This window comes from Mirounga angustirostris, unplaced genomic scaffold (assembly GCF_029215605.1).
Source record: "Mirounga angustirostris isolate CCGP_5_RB_7025 unplaced genomic scaffold, mMirAng1.0.hap1 SCAF_9, whole genome shotgun sequence".
NCBI lineage: Eukaryota > Metazoa > Chordata > Mammalia > Carnivora > Phocidae > Mirounga > Mirounga angustirostris.
Window position 1 is genome coordinate 68,326,534 of NW_026991717.1, and position 18,385 is coordinate 68,344,918.

Sequence of the window (18,385 nt, forward strand, 5' to 3'; positions counted from 1 at the left end):
GCCCATATACCCCCACCTTGGACGATTTATCTTCAGGCAGTGTTGTTCTGGTCAGCCTAGCTGAGCCAGTACCTGGCTGGGCTTGTCTGCTCCAGGTTCGCCTTGAACACCAAGCCAGATTGCTCACTGTTGGTGGGATGGAAAGGGGAGAAAGAAGGAAACAGGATGGACTTACCAAGACCCAGCTCTTGCAGCTCAGTAATAACACTGCACTTGATCAGTAAGGAACGTTCCAGATGACTGGTATTCTCCATATGAAAGTACTGTTGGGAGACAGCCCAAAGTTCTCTTGAAAACAAATCTGCACCACACACCAGCAGGCGTGAAACCAAGATTTATTAAAATATTCTCATCATATTTACATTTGGAAGCCATGAGTGCAGTTCTCTGCAAATTCCAAAAAATAGAGTTCTATCTCTTAAAACAAATTACAGAAGTATCAACAGATTAGGATAAATATAATCTATCACAGAGATAGAATTCTTTGAATAGACAATCTACATTTCCTAACCAATATGTTATGTACAAAAATACACTTGATGTGGTGACCAAATAGTGTCAAGGAGAAAAAAAAAAATATATATATATATATAGACACACACATATATTTTCATTATGTACAAGTCAATATTGGTTCCTTCACCCTTTCTTTTTAAAAATAAATACTTCATTTGGTTGCAAATGACATTTACAAATCCAACTAATGAACATTTCTCAGCTTTGACAAAATTAAATATGCAAACAAATTAGAAATACATATTTTTAAAAATTTAAAGGGAAAAAATACCTGAATCCAATTAGCTTATTATATTAAAAAATGTCCAAGAGCATGTAATGTAAGGTTTCATGTCTTTAAAGTGCCTTCTCGTTTCCCAAACTGTCTTCATTATTGCTGAAAATTTAAGATTACATCTACAGATTGATCTAATATTTAACAGAGAAGCCAAATTTTTCCAGGTCCAAAGACTGATTACTCAGGACATGCTTACCCTTTCTTTTTAAGCACTTTCAAGAGTGTAACAGTTACTGTTGATCTGAAAATAACCACAAATTGTCAACATCCTGATCCAGATTCGTGTAGATGTTTGGATCATGAGTAGTAGTAAGAATGGGGTGGCAATAAAAAGCCTGTGATTCAAACTGTTTGCACAGAATTAAGTCAATTTGTCCAGCAGCACAGAAAAGTTCCTTCAGATTCAAAACTTTAGTCTTACTCATCCTAGATGGTGAGACTGGACTGATTTATAACTTATCAAAGGATGGTCCCTAATTAGACAGGCTTAAAGTACAATCTAGGAGAAACTGAAATGGCCTAGAACCCTCCCTTCGAAGACCTTCTTAAAATAGAGAATAAGACGAAAAAAGAAATGTATTTTCCATCTCTTTTATGGATTTTTCCCTCTTTGCCTAAGTGATGAGGTGATGCTGACATTAACAGGAGGCAGTCACAGTGCTGTGTCTCACTTGGTGACAGCAGAGCACCCCGTCCAAAGGGCTGGGGAATGGCGCATCAGGCTTGAGGGGAGGGAGGGAGGGGGTAATTAAGGCTGGATTCTGGAGAAACTATAAAGGTAAAGTGAGGGGAAAAGCCGTGGGCTCTGAAGGAAGGGGAGGCCAAAGCACAAGTACTGAAGTGAGAAAAGTGACATGAAGTAGGTGCCACAGTGAGTTTTGGACAGGCGTGGACAAAACAGGAAGACCCATGCACAACCAGCCCTATGGGAATGAATCTGAACACAGGCCAGTTTCACTAGGGTACCTGCTTTCCCAGCACATTGTCAGGCACTGACCAATAGGAGATACTGAACACTCTCATTTGCCTGATGAGATTCCTGGAGCTGCCACTGAAAGGTCATCCATGATACAAGCAAGGCAAAAATCACCAGCCTCCCAACAGCGCATTAGACCAGCAAAACATTGCACCCTGGCCGCCATGTTCAAAATTTCCTTCTCCCCGTCTCCTGCTCTACTCCCACATCCCATCGCTTACAATCTCCCAAGCCCTATGGAGACATCACCACATGGATCAAATGCATCTTAGGAAGCAGTGTCTGGGGTCCAGGGTGTCACTGAGAAAATTAAGCCCTAAAGGACTTGAAGTAATTTACATTTGTTAGGCCTGATTCCTATTAGGATGCTGACTGATTTCACTTAGGTTCTGGGCAGCAGCTCAGTGCTGATTTTCCAGGCCAAAGCACGATCCCCTAAATCAAAGTCCAGGGGCACCCTGCTTCCCATGCTAGTCTAAATTAAAACTCAGTGAGAGGAAAAAACTATGATGAATCAATGACATGTTTTCTCTAAAAAAAATTGTTCAATTTTGAATTTTATAAGTTTCTGCCTTTTTAGGAGGGTTTTAGACTCTTCTTTAAAGGGAAGTCCTTTTTTCATAACGCTTATATTCTTTGAAGATTATATATTTTACTAACAGTAGGGTCACATTATTTGTGTCTTGAGAAATTGAAGCATTACAGAATTGTAAAATTAACGATTTGGGATAGACCTATCCTTTTGGTGGACCCCAAAATCCTACGTACGTCACTCTGGACAGACAGGAGAATTACACTACTTTCCCCTCACTCACAGATTTGTTTCCAAAGGAAATGGATGTCTTTGGAAGAGTGCAGTCCCAGTGAGGCTGAAACCACCTTCTTTATGTGTTGGGGGTCAGATATGAAAAAGTAAGATTATAGCCAGGAACAAGTTGTCAAGAAGAAAGGAAAAAAAAATGAGCTACTTATAGTTCACTCAAACCTATCAAAGATGTAAAGATTTTGAATCTCCTTCTAGCCTCTTATTGGGAAGAGTAGTACAATTTTTGTATGCTACATACCCATTTTTTTTTTGCCTCTCATAGAACCCTGGAATTCAAAATCATCCCAAGAGTTCCCAGAGAGTTGTTCATTCCTGAACACATTTATTGTCCATGCCATGGGGAGGTAGAGAATAATTTCCTTGTATACTCAGGTGTCTATGGAACTAGCCTTTCATTTTGGAAAGCTGGCCCAGTTGAATGAATGAAAATACATTTGTTTCATGAGACAAGAATAGAAGCAAGCTCTGGAAGAGGATAATGAAGGAAAGGAAGTACAATTTTGCCAAAGATGTTGACAAACCACGGTGAATGCACGCCTAAGAATGAATGCAGGAAAAGTATAAGATAACATATTGGGGGCTCCCACTATATATATGGGGAGAAATACTCACTCTCTCGTAAGACCTCCTTACAGTTTCAAAGACAGAGAGCCCCTTGGTGTCTGCACAGGTAGAATTTAGGGAAATGCTCAGCCTACAAAATAGCCTAAATATAATAGAAGTTGCTTACTCCATGGAGAAGAATGACAAATTTTTGGGAGGTGAATTTCTGCTGGAAACTATGGGCTCATTTGCGTTTTTCTAGCCCAATGCTATCAAATTTCACACAAAGCATTAAAAAATAGCTCCCAGAACTATTTGGGTTAGCTTTCAGAAAAGGAAGCAGACTGGTGTTTCTTAGTACATTTAAGAGAAGATTAAAAAACAGAAAGTTATATGAGCATAGATGGAATACAGAAGGATAAATTAATGGTGTTAGCTACCACTTCCCTATTAAAAAAAATGAGATTAAGTTGTTCTTCTCCAGATCATAGAATGCAGACAAAATTCATGAACAAGTACTTCATAGATGTAATATGCAATAAAGTCTGGAGTTCATTTGAGCTCCTGACTGAAGTGAACCATCATACCAGAGAAGAGAAGGATGAAAAGGAGGTTTTTTTGTGTTACTAGTTATCACCAGGCTGGTTGAGAGAGGGGCTGGAGTAGAGGGGAAGCGAACCTAGTAAGCTCTCCTTGAGGACAGTTGGTCTCCTGACTGAGGCTTGATTTGCTTCCTTAACATCTCTGCTGGTAGAAGCTGCACGAGGGTTTTAAGAGACAGAGTTAGATGGCTGCCATTTTAATATCTTCACATTTCCAATTAAGTTGTCAACTACACAAATTTCCCAAATGCTAGGTTTATATCACAGTGTTGATTAAGAGTCTTGGCACAACTAAGGCTACTGAATTGGCTTCAACCCTGCATGTTAAAATGCTCTTGAATTCACTCCTTCACAGCAAAGAGTCGATTTGGGAGGGTTTGGTAGATTGCCCACTCCTTGGAAGGGGAAATGAAGAATTGTGAAACTAGCATTCAGTGCTCTAACAAGGTGTCAACAACTGACGTGTGTGTAGAAATGACACAAAATGGGCCTCTTGGTCACACTCTCAGCTGTGAGTAAGAGCCTAGTGATGCCTGGATTCAATTGCTAATGGGGTTATAAATACTGTGATGCGTGTCTGCAAGCAGCCAGCCATGCGGAGGCCAGTTTCCAAAGGTGCTTTTCTTTAAGTGACTTTTGCACCAATAATAGGGAAGGTTCCAAGCAGCTGGATTGTTTTTCTCTGTAGCTAGAAGGTGGAAACATAACCAAGAAGTTACTTGCATTGTGGCAAGGCTAAAAATGATTCATACTTTTCAAATATTAAATACTATTAGTTTGGCCTCATAGCCTGGTTTCTCTTGTGTTGCCAATTTCTTCATGATGACAAAGTAGCTGACATGAATGAAAGTTCATTCCTTCATTCAGCCCACTTTCTTCAGCTGAATTGTTCCTAAAGGTACAATAGCTGATATATGAAATGTGGTTTTGATGGCCTTCCAGATGTTCCACACATTTATCAACTGTTCTTAAGAGAGTGCAGAGTAAGGATGGTGTAATGGTCTGGCCACTTCTTCCATTATATCACACCACTTTTCCTTGTATGTGGCTTTTAAAAAAGTACACTATTCAGGGCAATCTTCGACTCTTTTGAATCCAAACCCTAAAAATTGCCTGGTTGAGGCTAAAGTCTCAAGCAGGCCCCAGAGAGCTCTTACTTTGTCCATGCTCATCAGCTCGCACAGCTGTTCCAATTTTTCTGTGCTCAGGATTTCCACAACATTGGATTTCACAGTATGTCCATGTTTTGTTAATTAGAAATTAATAAACTAATTTGCAAATTACCAAATCTGATGCTTTTTCTTTCCCTTCCAGCTTTTGGTCATTTTTTTTTTTTTAAGAACAGGCAGAATCAAAGAAAATAATGCACAAATCTACTTTATAAAATGATATATTTGATATTTGGACCAGATATTTTTTGGGAAAAAAAGCTATGTATTTTGGACTTCTTTCTCCTCCCTGACACAGAAAGCCCCAAGTTGGTTTTATCTTTATTTGAGGAAGGGAGAGTACTACAAAATAAGCTGATTTAGGAAGTCAGGGAACGAAGAGGTTTTCCTCTTAAGGTTATAGTCTGGTACACAGGGAAAGAGGCTGCAGGTCTGCATTGCTAATTCCCCTTGATACTTGGACTAGGCGCTGTCTTAGGCTATACTGCTGCATGCAATGTTGTGTGCAGTGATCTGTGTCTATGATGTCAGGCAAGGGAGAAGCAGAAACAGAAATGAGAAAATACAACATTCGAGAAAGCAAGAATATAATTAACATGAAAATGCCCCATTGTGCACAGTATAATCTACAGAGAGATGTACAATCCCAGGCCAACAGGCAAATCTTTTCCAAAAATAACATGACTCTTCTGCTACATCCAATCCTGGTCCTTGGAAGAACCGTAGCAAGGAGGTTTCCAATACCACCCCCAGAGTTTCATTCCTTCCTTCAGTTTCTCCAGTTTCTCCACCAGCATCATATAAGCTGTTCATTTAGGAAATGCCTTTCCTTATGGTTCTTAGGAAAAAAAAGAGGTGCCTAAGGGGGGGCTCAGTAGCTTACTGGGGGGTAAGAGGGGTCCAAGACTAGCACCCAATCTGGCAATTGATTCCTCAACCATACTGCCAATTTGTTTTGGCTAGAACATTTAAAGATGTACTCACACAGCTGGGTTTCTTTATTCTACTTCCCAGATTTCAGAAATTGTTTTTCCATTATTCCTAGGTACTTTTGGTGGGCATTTGAAGAGACATGTCAACTCAAGGATTCAAAAGGCAGCAGGTCCATCATCATCATGATCATCTATTTCTGCTTGGCCACACTTTTCTCTTTCTGTGCCCTCCGCCCCTACCCGCACCATTAAGCTGCCTTTTGTGTTAAAAGCCATACAGTACACCTCCTTCTAACCTCATCTTTGACGTCTCACAGGCCTGATGCTTTTCACCTAACATGTTTATATCATGTTTTAGTGTAATATATGATATACTTGCATGCTTGATGATGATTGCAGGTTACTCATGCAAGAGTCTAAACTGCTATCCAACCATGTCCTCAGATGTAATGACTCCTGGCTAGGAAGAGACGATGTTGCTTCTAAGTCAAGGTTTTTCAGAGCCTGACTAGTAAAGTTGGGTGTGAGTGTCTGGTTAAACACAGAGTAGCAATACTGGCCACTCTCTCTCTAGTTTGGGGAAGGCTGTTCTTAGAAAAGCCACTTAAACCCTGCTTGCCTGAAATGCTCAAGCTGCTTAAGTGGTATACTAACTACTTCCTCTCTATGAAACCTTTAGAGACAGCTGTTGCATTTGACCATAATCTCAATTGCATTTTAGAGGGATAATTTCAAGGGGCTCCAGGTTGTTTTAGATGGCCCACCTTGAACAAGCTCTTGTGAAATTTCACTGAGCATCGACTTCCGTTAGAAACAAAGGCTGTGCCAACACTGCAGTGAATGTATGGAGGGGGCATCCAGATACACAATGCAGGACCCAAAATGGGTGAGAATAATGGAGATTCTGCCCTAGTGTCTTAATGCACTAACTTATTATATTTAACTAGTCTGACAAAATCGCCAGGTTTACCAACAGAGCAGGCAAAGTATAGTCTTTAGAAATAGGCATTTTACTGCCAGTGGCTAATCTGTCCATGTGAATGGAATCCAACTTGGGCTGCCTTTGTCTAATTCTCACATTAAATATTTCCACTCATTCTTCTTCAGCACTGGTTCCCTGAGAGCATGTTCTTGCAGGGTTATGTGGCCATAGTGACAGGCCTGTTTACTGTCAGTGATTTTCTTGTGAGTATCCTCTTTAGAGACCTGAAGTGGACCAGTGACTCCACTGAAAGCACATGCTGCGCTCGCCCATCAAGTCTGTGGGAACCAATGAGGATCTAGACATATGTTGATCTCACTGAACTCAGAGTTGGTCCCCCGAGCATGGAAAAGACAGGCACTTTTCTTCTGCACGATAAAATTAGAAGGAATGTCCCAGAGCACAGGATGACTGTAAGTGGAATTTGTTTTAAATCAATGAATTTCTTAGGTTTTCTTCACAGTTGAGTGAAAATGAAGAGAAACAATATAAGAAAGCAGTATGGAAAGCTTCTGGCTCACGAGCAACTTCTTTTAGTAATATCAGCTCCTTACCAGCTTTTTTGTTTTGCTTGTCTCATCTCTTATTTTGAATTGGGGGGAGAAAAAAAAAAAGACCCAACCATGCTACCATATTCCTTTCTTTTGAATTATTAGAGAAGGTGGTTAACACCTGCACAAATATGGCCTCTGTGATTTGATTTGATCCTGACTGCATTATATTAGAATACAGGGCTGCTTTAATTAGCTGACTCTATTAGGGAGTCCCTGAGGGGACTGATGATTAGCAGGCAGTCCTGGGGGGACACTCAGGTACCTGGCAAATTGAGAGGTTCTGGGAAAAGGCTGGGGCCGGGGGCAAGGCCACACATGGCAGCCCAATCAGGAAGGGTTTTAAGGTTCTTACCCACCTCTAGACTGTCATCCACCAACTGGAGAAGGCTTGGACCTCTTTCCCTTCAAGGCCGAAAATGGATAGTCTTTGATCCTATTCTCAATTCAAGCCCAGTCCTCTCTCTTCTCCTCTCACAAGATAGATTAGAAGAGAGGTGACTTAAGGAAAAAAATGTCAGGGGAGAGGTCCAAGGTGGTTTCCCTTGTGATTCAAGGGGCAGCGATCATATGGGCTCCCAGCGTCAGAAAAAGCTGCCTGTCCATGATATTCCACTCAAAGCTTAATATTAATGTAATCACCTTCTTTTCATTTTGATGTAAAGAATCTTTTTTATGGTCTTAATTTTTTCAACATCAAAGACTCCTGCTTCACCCTAGGTCACACGCCTGTCAGTGTCATGATGAAAGGCTGTGAGTAGCATTTGCTCTCTTGTCTGGAAATTGCCTCCTGAGGTTGGTGGGAGAGGTACAGACACACACAGTCCCAGAACATGATGCAGAGCTCAGCTGAATGCCAACATGGCCTTACCCATTCACGAACATTCTGAAATGTGAAATGTGCTGGGACTGGGCCACTTGCCCAAGCAGGTACTTTGACCTCCAAGCCTGTGTTGGCTTGGGTATCACTGTTTCTTTCAAGAATAAGGGTAGAGAATTTCTGCTGGACAAGGAAACCACAATGAACTCACATAAAAACAAAAGAATGGGTCTTGCTTAACAGCTGATGTCAACTCCCCGTACAGTAATTTCTTCTCCAGGGTGAAGTTTATGGCTATTTAACTCCCTCTCTACCCATGTACAATTCCATTTTCTGTCCTTTCCATTATATGAACAACAACAACAACAACAACAACAAAATAACCATTTCTCTCCTCTGGAAAATCCATAGTCTTGGATGTCTTAAAAAATAATTTTGGTAAGTTTCAACATTTTTGGTGAGAAAAATACTGTAGGATCTTGCCACAACAGGATCAAAATTAAGATCAATAGTCACACCAGCAGTGTGGAAAGATCAAGGCTCGAATCCTCTTAAGGCAATTGTCATAAAAGATCCTTCTCTTTTTCTGTCACAAGTTTATATATATCAAGCTTGGGTTAGAAAGCTTGAAATCTCCACTTTTAAACACATTTGGAAAATCTTGGTATTTCTTCTGGTGTTGTAATGGCATGACTTTGGACCTCTACAAGAAACAATCATCAAATATCCCTACAATGTTCCCTTAAACAATTTCTCATTGTTCCCGTGGCTTAACAAGGGACTCCCTTAAGAAGGCACGAGGTGCTTACTGCAATGACCTCAGAAAGAGATGAGCAAAACCAACATTTGGTGGCGTAGCTTCCAAGAACTTCCTGCAGCACTAGTGTTGCAAAAGACGATGCAAGAAAATGCATCTTGCTGCTGTCATTCTCACATGGCTCTGTGTTAGTTAGTGGTCACGCTGGCTTCCTTCTGACGCAGTCTTTCTTTCTGTTGTTTGAGGAAAAAAGAGGAGTTTATTATCATTCTTTGTTCTTAATTTTCATCTTTCTCAAACTTTGATAAATTTCTCAAAGTTTTGGCCTAGAATGATGAATAGAGCTGTACTCAATGCCGTAGAAATGAGAGTAATTCTATCCTTCTTTCCTGAAATCCTGTTACCTGCTCCTCCCAACCTATTCCCCTTACTTTCCAAAAACAATGAATAACCAGCTAATCAATCAATGATATCCATCTAAAAGACTGACCTTTACCATGCGAGGCTGGTCTGTTCTCTTCCTCTGTGACAAAGGTCCTAAGTTTGCAGTTACTCGAAGATTCCTCCTACCCCCATGCTCAGTCTACTAATGGAATTAGGGAATGCTTAAGAAATAGTTTCTGGGGAGTCTAGATAGGAAAAAATCACTGTTTCCAAGCTGAATACATCTGCGTATGGTCAAGATGGTGGAACTGAACAAAGGCTATGCAAAATGGAAGAGGAGCAGATTTAATCCATCCACGTAGCATGGAGGAAACTCCCATTTTACCATGGATGTTCTGCTCTGCTCTCCCTGAGCTTCCTGCCCAGGGATAGCCTTCTAAAGACGAAGGACATGAAAGGCTGCTGGCAAGATATAAATACAGACAAGAAAATACAAAACAGAAGCATGGATCCTCACCATTCTAGGACTTTAGAGAAATAAAATATTAAGCATAGTGAGAATGGGTGTATCCCCTCTTGGAGTGAGCACATAAAAGGCTTTTAAAAAAGAAATGGAAGAGGTATACTCCTTTGCATGGGGAGGCCCCTTGTGAACAGATCCTCAGCTGCTTGTGATCTATGAGATGTGATGCACTGAGTTACTAAAGTGGCCTACATGTAAACTCAAGCTGGTGATTTCTAAATATTTTTTAAAAATTCTATTTATTTATTTATTTGACAGAGACACAGCGAGAGAGGGAACACAAGCAGGGGGAGTGGGAGAGGGAGAAGCAGGCTTCCTGCTAAGCAGGGAGCCCGATGTGGGGCTCGATCCCAGGACCCTGGGATCATGACCTGAGCCGAAGGCAGATGCTTAACAACTGAGCCACCCAGGCGCCCCTCAAGCTGGTGATTTCTAAACACCCATCCTGAGTTTGGATCCCATCTCTGACTTGTGAACTTGAATCAGGAATCAGTTTACGAGCTCTTCCTGAATTCCCACCCAAATAAACAACAAAAGAAACAACCCTATCAAGTTGAGGACTGCAACTGGGAGCTAGCTCACAGTGGAGGTCACCTATAAAAAATGCCACAGTAGGGGTGCCTGGGTGGCTCAGTCGTTAAGCTTCTGCCTTCGGCTCGGGTCATGATCCCAGGGTCCTGGGATCGAGCCCTGCATCGGGCTCCTTGCTCAGCGGGAAGCCTGCTTCTCCCTCTCCCACTCCTACTGCTTGTGTCCCCTCTCTCGCTGTGTCTCTCTTTGTCAAATAAATAAACAAAATCTTAAAATAAATAAATAATAAATAAATAAATAATGCCACAGTAAATAAACCCACTGTTTCCCCTTTGTCTCCAGGGCTGAATCCATTCTGTGTCCCTGGAAATAAGATTTGGCCATAAAAGTTAGGATAGAGGCCCAAATAAGGGGGCTGGGGAAAGGGGTGTAGGAGGACTAACGAGGAAGACAAAAGTCAGGGTTGAACCCATTGCTACCGAAAATCATACAAGTGAATGTACTGAATACACCACTGAAGGGGCACAGAGGATGTGTCCATTCAGGAGCTACGTGCACTAACTGCAGCTTTTCCTGCTCAAGCTGTAGGACCCCGACTTCTCCACATCTCACTCAACATTCATTTAGCTGCTGATGGGGCTGTTATGAGAGACACCCTAACCAATCAGCAGAAAAAAGAAAATCTCACTTCACAACTTAAACCTCACTTAGACGGTCAAAAAGTTTAAAGAGCTGGCAAATGGTCCTTGTAATTCAAAAGGATAAAAATAAGTAGCTGTGGGATACCAGGGCACAGGGGAGGTAGGGTCTGAAAATCAAACTGAGGAGAGCAATACTCCCATTTACCACTCACTGCTGTTCTCTAGGGAAGTGCCAACAAATGCTGCCAAAATTTGTAATAACAAGAAAAACAGCCAACATTTTTAAGCGCTTATTATACGCCAGACATTTTCTATGTCTCTCCGTTTCCTCAAAATCATCCTAAAGCAAAGGTAGTATTATTTCTCTCTTTTCCCAAAATAAGCAAAGTAATTTCATGAAGGTTTTACAACTAGTAAGTGGCTAAGCTGGGATTTGAACCCCAACACTTTGGGTTCCTAACCATTTAGCTATTCCGACTACTGTCTCTAACGTATAGGTAGAGCCTCATTGTGAACCTTCCCGAATGGTACTATGGACTTCCCACAGCTGGGAAGACGGACTAGCCTCCAAGTTTCTAGCTCCTGGAGAGACGTCAGGGGATCAAGAGTCTGGGCTGGTCTCTGTTACTCATTTGCAAAGTGATCCTAGGTAGGCTGTATCTTTCTGCATCTCGGTTTTCCCAATTATCTAAAGAGTATAATCTCTACCCCTTTCTTAAATGCTCAACTATTTCAGGAGAAATGTGCTTTGACATAAGGGGATGCTGGCCTGGGGTGTGGAAGGGTGTGAGATGGCAAGTGACTAAATTTGCTTGATCAGGAAATGATCTGTGTTGGGTTTGCTGGGAGAACACAGTAAGTCGTGTTTTGTTCCTCACTCCCTTCTTACCTAGGCTACTCTGGGATGGGAACTGAGAATCTGGATACTACTCATTCCTCTGAGTTTTATCCTTTAAATTCAGACACACTCCCAGATGCACCTCAGTTATAATGAAAAATCTTGAGGTTATGTTGAAACATGCGTCTCACCAGACTAGCCGTGGGATTGATTTTCTTTGTCTCCACTTTCTTCTCTGATGTCAGCTTGCTGACTGATTCCTGAGCCATTTTCAATCTGAAATCGAAACAGGGAGTGGGGAGGGGAGAGGGGCAGAAGGGGGAGAGAGAGAGAGAGAAAGAGGCCAGGTTAAACAGTATCCAAATGCTTTTGAATTAACCAACTGACAGTTTGGAAATAAAGAATGGGTTCTCAATGCCTTTAAATGATCAAATTTGAACTCTAATCAGATGTGAAGGCATGTTTTCTAGATTATCAAAACTGAATTTCCTTCACTGGCTGAGGGTCTCACCTAGATGACCTCAGGTGACCAATGCAGGAGCTTCTTCGGGTCTATGGTATGCTAGGTGCACTCACTTTACTCTCAGAACACTTCAAGGCTCTCTGGCTTGTGATCCACTCAGTAGATAATACAGAGACAATTTTGAAAATTTTGACAGTTTTGAGGAAACATATGAAAACTACAAATATTAAAATATACCAATTCATGTCAATAAAGTAAAAAGGCAACCCATAAGATGGGAGACAATCTTTGTAAATCATATATCCAATATGGGACTTGTATTCAGAATATATGAAGAACTCTCATAACTCCAATAAAAAGACAAACTGCCCAGTGAAAAAACAGGCCAAAGATGACATACAGAAGGCTAATAAGCCTATGAAAAGATGCTCAACATCATTAGTCATCAGGGCAATACTAATCAAAGCCACAAGATAACACTGCATAGGATGGCTGGAATTAGAAAGAAAGATAGTAACAAGTAGGTACAGAGGTGGATGAAATTGGAGCCCTCATACATTGCTGAGGGGATTAGAAAATGGTGTAGTCACTTTGGCAGTGTTTCAAAATGTTAAGCATAGTTTTCATATGACCCAGCAATTCCATGGCTAGGTATATAAATATATTGGCACATTCAAGAAAATGAAAATATATGTTCATACAAAAATTTTCATATGAATGTTTATAGCAACATTATTCATAATTGCCAAAAGAAGAAACAACAGAAATGGATAAACAAAATGTGGTTTATCCACACAGTGGAATATTACTGGGCCACGAAAAAGAACGAAGTGCTGATACACGCCACAGCATGGAAGAGCCTCGAAAATCTACATATCATATGATTGCATTTATAGGAAATGTTGAGAATAGGCAAATCTATAGAGATTGAAACTGGATGACAAACCAGAGGTTGGGGTGGGGGACAGGGGGGACTGACTGCTAATGGGTTAAAGGGGTTTCTCCTAGAATTAGGTTGTGGTGATGGTGGCACATCCTGGTGAATATACTAAAAACCACCAAACTGCACACTTTAAACGGGCAAACTTCACAGTATATGAATTATAGCATCATATTTGCACATCCAGTAGTTACACAATATCAACTCTCATTGAGGACATGGGGAAATGGGAAGTGCCAAACAGTTCATTAGGGAGGAGTGTAGATTGGCAGAGCTGGCTTTGGCAATATCAGGTGAAACTGAGAACATGCACACCCTGTGAGCCATCAGTTCCTTCTAGGGAGAGAACAAGAAGAAACCTACATATGTAGACACAGGGCTTTCTCTGGGGCAATATATGCAATAATGACAAATTGGAAACAACCTAATGATTATGATCCTTAGAATAACAGATAGATGATAACAGCAAATAATACCAGCTAACATTTATTGGGTGCTTACTCAGTACTAGGTACCATTCTATCTGCTTTATTTGAATTCAACCATTTAATTCTCACCTGGCCTGGTGAGATGGAAATTTTCGATATTGCTATTTTATAGGTCCTAACCATCTTACAATGCTGCTTATATACTATGCTCATTTAGTGGAATATGGTATAACTGTGAAAAGGAATGAACTAGATTTACAAACTCAACAATTACAGATATCAGAAACATGGTACTGAGATAGTGAAGAATTCTGTAGAGTGATATATTGAGGAGGCCATCTAGCATGATGTCAAGAGCTCGGGCTCCAGAGCCTGATGGTGGGATTAATTCTTGGCCAGGCTGTGTGACCCCGGGCAAGTAACCTCTAATAATAATAGTGCTGCTCCATAGTCATTGAAAGGACTGAGACTATCTCTACTGCAGCTCCAGGCACAGTGTAATCACTCACTATAGGTTTCCTACTGTTGTTACTGTGTATGTGGTACATATACAAACAGTATTCACAAAACAGTATTGTTCATGGACGCGTGCATGTGTGTATAAACACACATACAAACACCTACCTATATTTATATAGAGACTGGAAAGATACTCACTAGTTTTGTGATAGAGCTTATCACTAGAAAAAATGGAAGAAGAGATGGCATTGGGTCAAATAGAATTTCACTTTTATCTATAATATTTTGTTTTTTTTATTATAAAATATTGAATATGTAGCAAAATGTTAACAGTTAATTCTAAGTGGTGGGAATATGAATGTGTTATATTATCCTTTGTATGCTTCTTTATTTTCAAAAATACTTTTTAAATATTAAATAAAGATCTAGCAACCTAGACATTTAAAAAAATGAACATGCTTTGCTTCAGGGTCGCAAATGAAAATCTTTTGCTCAATATCAATCACATACTTGCTTAATATCAAAGAAGTAGCTGAGTGCCTTATTTCTCCACTTAGCTAATTTTATACAATTTACTTAAAATCCATGTTTAGTAATCCAATCTCCCTGCCCACATGCACAAGTAAGTTACAATGAATTCAACGTGCTGACTGGTGTATCAGGAACGAAATAAAAATGAGACAAGATGAGTAATGATTTATATAACCTAAGAAATACATCTTCAGAGCTGCCTGGAGAATGGGCGCTTCTCAACACTGACATAGGTCTGAGAGGATACACCACTGAATGTTTCTAAATGTTTCCATTTGCAGCAATCACTATGACTATACCCATACAAGAAGAGAATGCACCCAAAGGATCAAATCCAGGTCAGACTACATCTGACCCTCTGACTATTAAGGGACTTGCAAATCAAGATGATGGTGCTGTAGATGAGGTCACAGTTTGTAGAATTGCCTCTTCTTGGCTTCTCTCTAGCAAGATGTGTTTTCGAAGAGCACATTTTATCACAGTGACTGTTTAATCCCAATTCCAATGAAATGGTTTGGAGTTACTATTGCCCCCCAGGCCTCCTTACTTTTAGGGAGCTTTTGGTGGGGGTCATCTTTTGCTTTAGTGGTTCCTTTCCCCCTGAGGATTCTGGTCTCTTGTTTCGAAGTTGGTCTTGGACCATGCTCCTGCTCAGCACTGCCTTTCCCCAATTCCCACATCCCTCGGCAGCCCTGGAGCCACTCTCCATGTTCTCAGCAGGTCAGAGTGATGCCAGTGGTTGGGGGTGTGGAGGCAGAGGGGAGGGGAGCCAACTAAAGTCTTGTCCCCACAGCAAACATTTTGCTACTGGTCAGTGATGGCTCTGAAGACTACAGGCAGTCACATACACACCCCAGACTTGCCAGGACAACTCTGATCCCAGTGACTCCACCCTGCTCTTCTCCAAACATTCTCCTTCCATTTTATTATCTCCCTTTCACAGGGCGCTCTTAGAAGTCACAACGGGGTGGGAAGAAGGCACAGCTTGGTGGCACTGAACTTCGGCATCGGCGAGATTTGATTCTACCTCTCGCCAGTTACTAGAAGACTTGGAGCAACTTAATCGACATTTCTAAATTTCAGTTTCCTTATCTATAAAATGCAGGTTAATGTCAACCACACGGTATTACTGTGAAGATTAAGTGAATTAATATATGCAAAACAGTTAGTATACCAGGTATATAGCAAGTGGTCAATAAGGGATAACCGTTATGGAATCTTCCATCACAGAGGTAAAGGAATTTCTTTAGAATGCATGACAAGAGTATCTGACTACAAATGAAGTAAGTGGCACTATTAGCAAAGTACTATCTTGCAGGAATATCATTAAGATGTATCCTGAAAGCAAACCAAAGAATTCATTTTAACTTTTCAGATCTGAACACAGATTCTAAAAGTCGTATCTAGGGATGCCTGGATGGCTCAGTCAGTTAAGTGTCTGCCTTCGGCTCAGGTCATGATCCCAGGGTCCTGGGATCTAGTCCTACATTGGGCTCCTTGCTCAGCGGGGAGCCTGCTTCTCCCTCTGCCTGCCACTCTCCCTTCTTGTGCTCTCTCTCTCTCTTTAAAAAATAAAAAAAATTAAAAGCCATATCTAGAAGCTGAACTTTGGTGTAGGTATGGCAAAAATTCCTCAACCAAATAAAGTAAGAGAAGCTACAGGCATACCTTGGAGATATTGTGGGTTTAGTTCCAGACCACTGCAATAAAGCCAATATTGCAATAGAGTCAGATCAATTTTTTGGTTTCACAGTGCATATAAAAGTTATATTTACACTATAGTGTAGCCTATTGAGTGATAACATTATGTCTAAAAAATGTACATACCTTAATTAAAAAATACGTTATTGCTAAAACATGCTAACCATTATCTGAGCTTTCAGAGAGTTGGAATCTTTGTGCTGGTGGAGGGTGTTGCCTTGATGTTGACGGCCACTGAGGGTTGGGATTGCTGTGTCAATTTCTTAAAATAAGACAACAGTAAAGCTTGGCAAATCAGTTGACTCTTCCTTTCACGAATAGTTTCTCAGCAGCATGAGATAGCATTTTACATTTGATAGCATTTTACCCACAGTAGAATTTCTTCCAAAATTAAAGTCAATCCTCCCAAACCCTGCTGCTGCTTTATCAACTAATGCTATGTAATCTTCTAAATCCTTAGTTGTCATTTCACCAATCTTCACATAATTTTCTCCAAAAGTAGATTCCATCTCAAAAAACACTTTCTTTGCTCATCAGGAAGAAGCAACTCATCTATTAAAACTTTATCATAAGATTGCAGCAATTCAGTGACATCTTCAGGCTCCACTTCTAATTCTTGTTCTCTTGCTTTTTCTACCACATCTGCACTTATTTCCTCCACTGAAGTCTTTTTTTTTTTTTTTAAGATTTTATTTATTTGACAAAGAGAGACACAGCGAGAGAGGGAACACAAGCAGGGGGAGTGGGAGAGGGAGAAGCAGGCTCCCCACTGAGCAGGGAGCCTGACGCGGGGCTCGATCCCAGGACCCTGGGATCATGACCTGAGCAGAAGGCAGACGCTTAATGACTGAGCCACCCAGGCGCACCTCCTCCACTGAAGTCTTGAACCCTCAAAGTCATCCATGAAGGTTGGAATCAACTTCTTCCAAACTCCTGTTAATGTTGGTATTTTGATCTCTTCCCATGAATCACATATATTCCTAATGGGATCTAGAATGGCGAATCCTTTCCAGAAGGTTTTCAACTCACTTTGCCCAGATCCATCAGAGGAATCACTATCTATGGCAGCTATAGTCTTAGGAAATGTATTTCTTCAATAAAAAGACTTGAAAATCAAAATTACTCCTTGATCCATGGGTTGCAGAGTGGATACTGCGTTAGCAGGAGTGAAAACAACATTCATCTCATTGTACAGCTCCAACAGAGTTCGTGGGTAACCAGATGCATTGTCAATGAGCAGTCATATTTTGAAAGGAATCTTTTTTCTGAACAACAGGTTCTCAACAGCAGGCATAAAATATTCAGTAAACCATGTTGTAAACAGATGTGCCATTATCCAGGCTTTGTTGTTCCTTTAGAGAGTACAGGTGGAGTAGATAGAGCATAAATCTTAAAGGTCCTAGGGCTTTCAGAATGTTAAGTGAACAGTGGCTTTAACTTCAAGTCACCAGTGGCATTAGCCCCCAACAAGAGAGTCAGTTTCTCCTTTGAAGCTTTGAAGCCAGGCATTGACTTTCCCTCTCAAGCTATGAGAGTCCTAGATGGCATGTTTTTCCAACAGAAGACTGTTTTATCTATAATGAAAATTTGTTGTTTAGTGTAGCCACCTTTATTAATGATCTTAGCTAGCTCTTCTAGATAACTTGTTATCCCTTCCACATCAGCACTTGCTGCTTCGCCTTATCCTTTTATGTTATGGAGATGGTTTCTTTCCTGAAACCTCATGAACCAACCTCTGCTAGCTTCCAACTTTTCTTCTGTAGATCCCTCGCCTCTTTCAGCCCTCACAGAATTGAAGAGAGTTAGGGTCTTGCCCTGGATTAGACTTTGACTTAGGGAGTGTTGTGACTGGTTTGATCTTCTGTCCACACCACTCAGACTTTCTCCATATCAGCAATAAGGCTTTTTCACTTTCTTATCATTCATGTGTTCACTGGAGTAGCATTTTTAATTTCCTACCAGAGCTTTTCGTTTGCATTCACAGCTTGGCTATTT

The 18,385-nt window shown here is 40.8% G+C and overlaps 1 protein-coding gene across 2 annotated transcripts in view; it reads right to left on the reverse strand.

Annotated features, from left to right (window-relative positions):
- FMN1 (formin 1) overlaps positions 1-18,385 on the reverse strand; it is a 310,736-nt gene that overhangs the window by 17,199 nt on the left and 275,152 nt on the right. For both annotated transcript variants that reach the window (XM_045900408.3, XM_064570714.1), the window contains exons 16-17: positions 12,060-12,144; positions 176-9,184 (exon numbers count right to left, since the gene is read on the reverse strand). In XM_045900408.3, coding sequence (XP_045756364.1) covers positions 9,140-9,184; positions 12,060-12,144 — 130 coding nt within the window. In that variant the 3' untranslated portion in view covers positions 176-9,139. The remainder of the gene's footprint in view (positions 1-175; positions 9,185-12,059; positions 12,145-18,385) is intronic.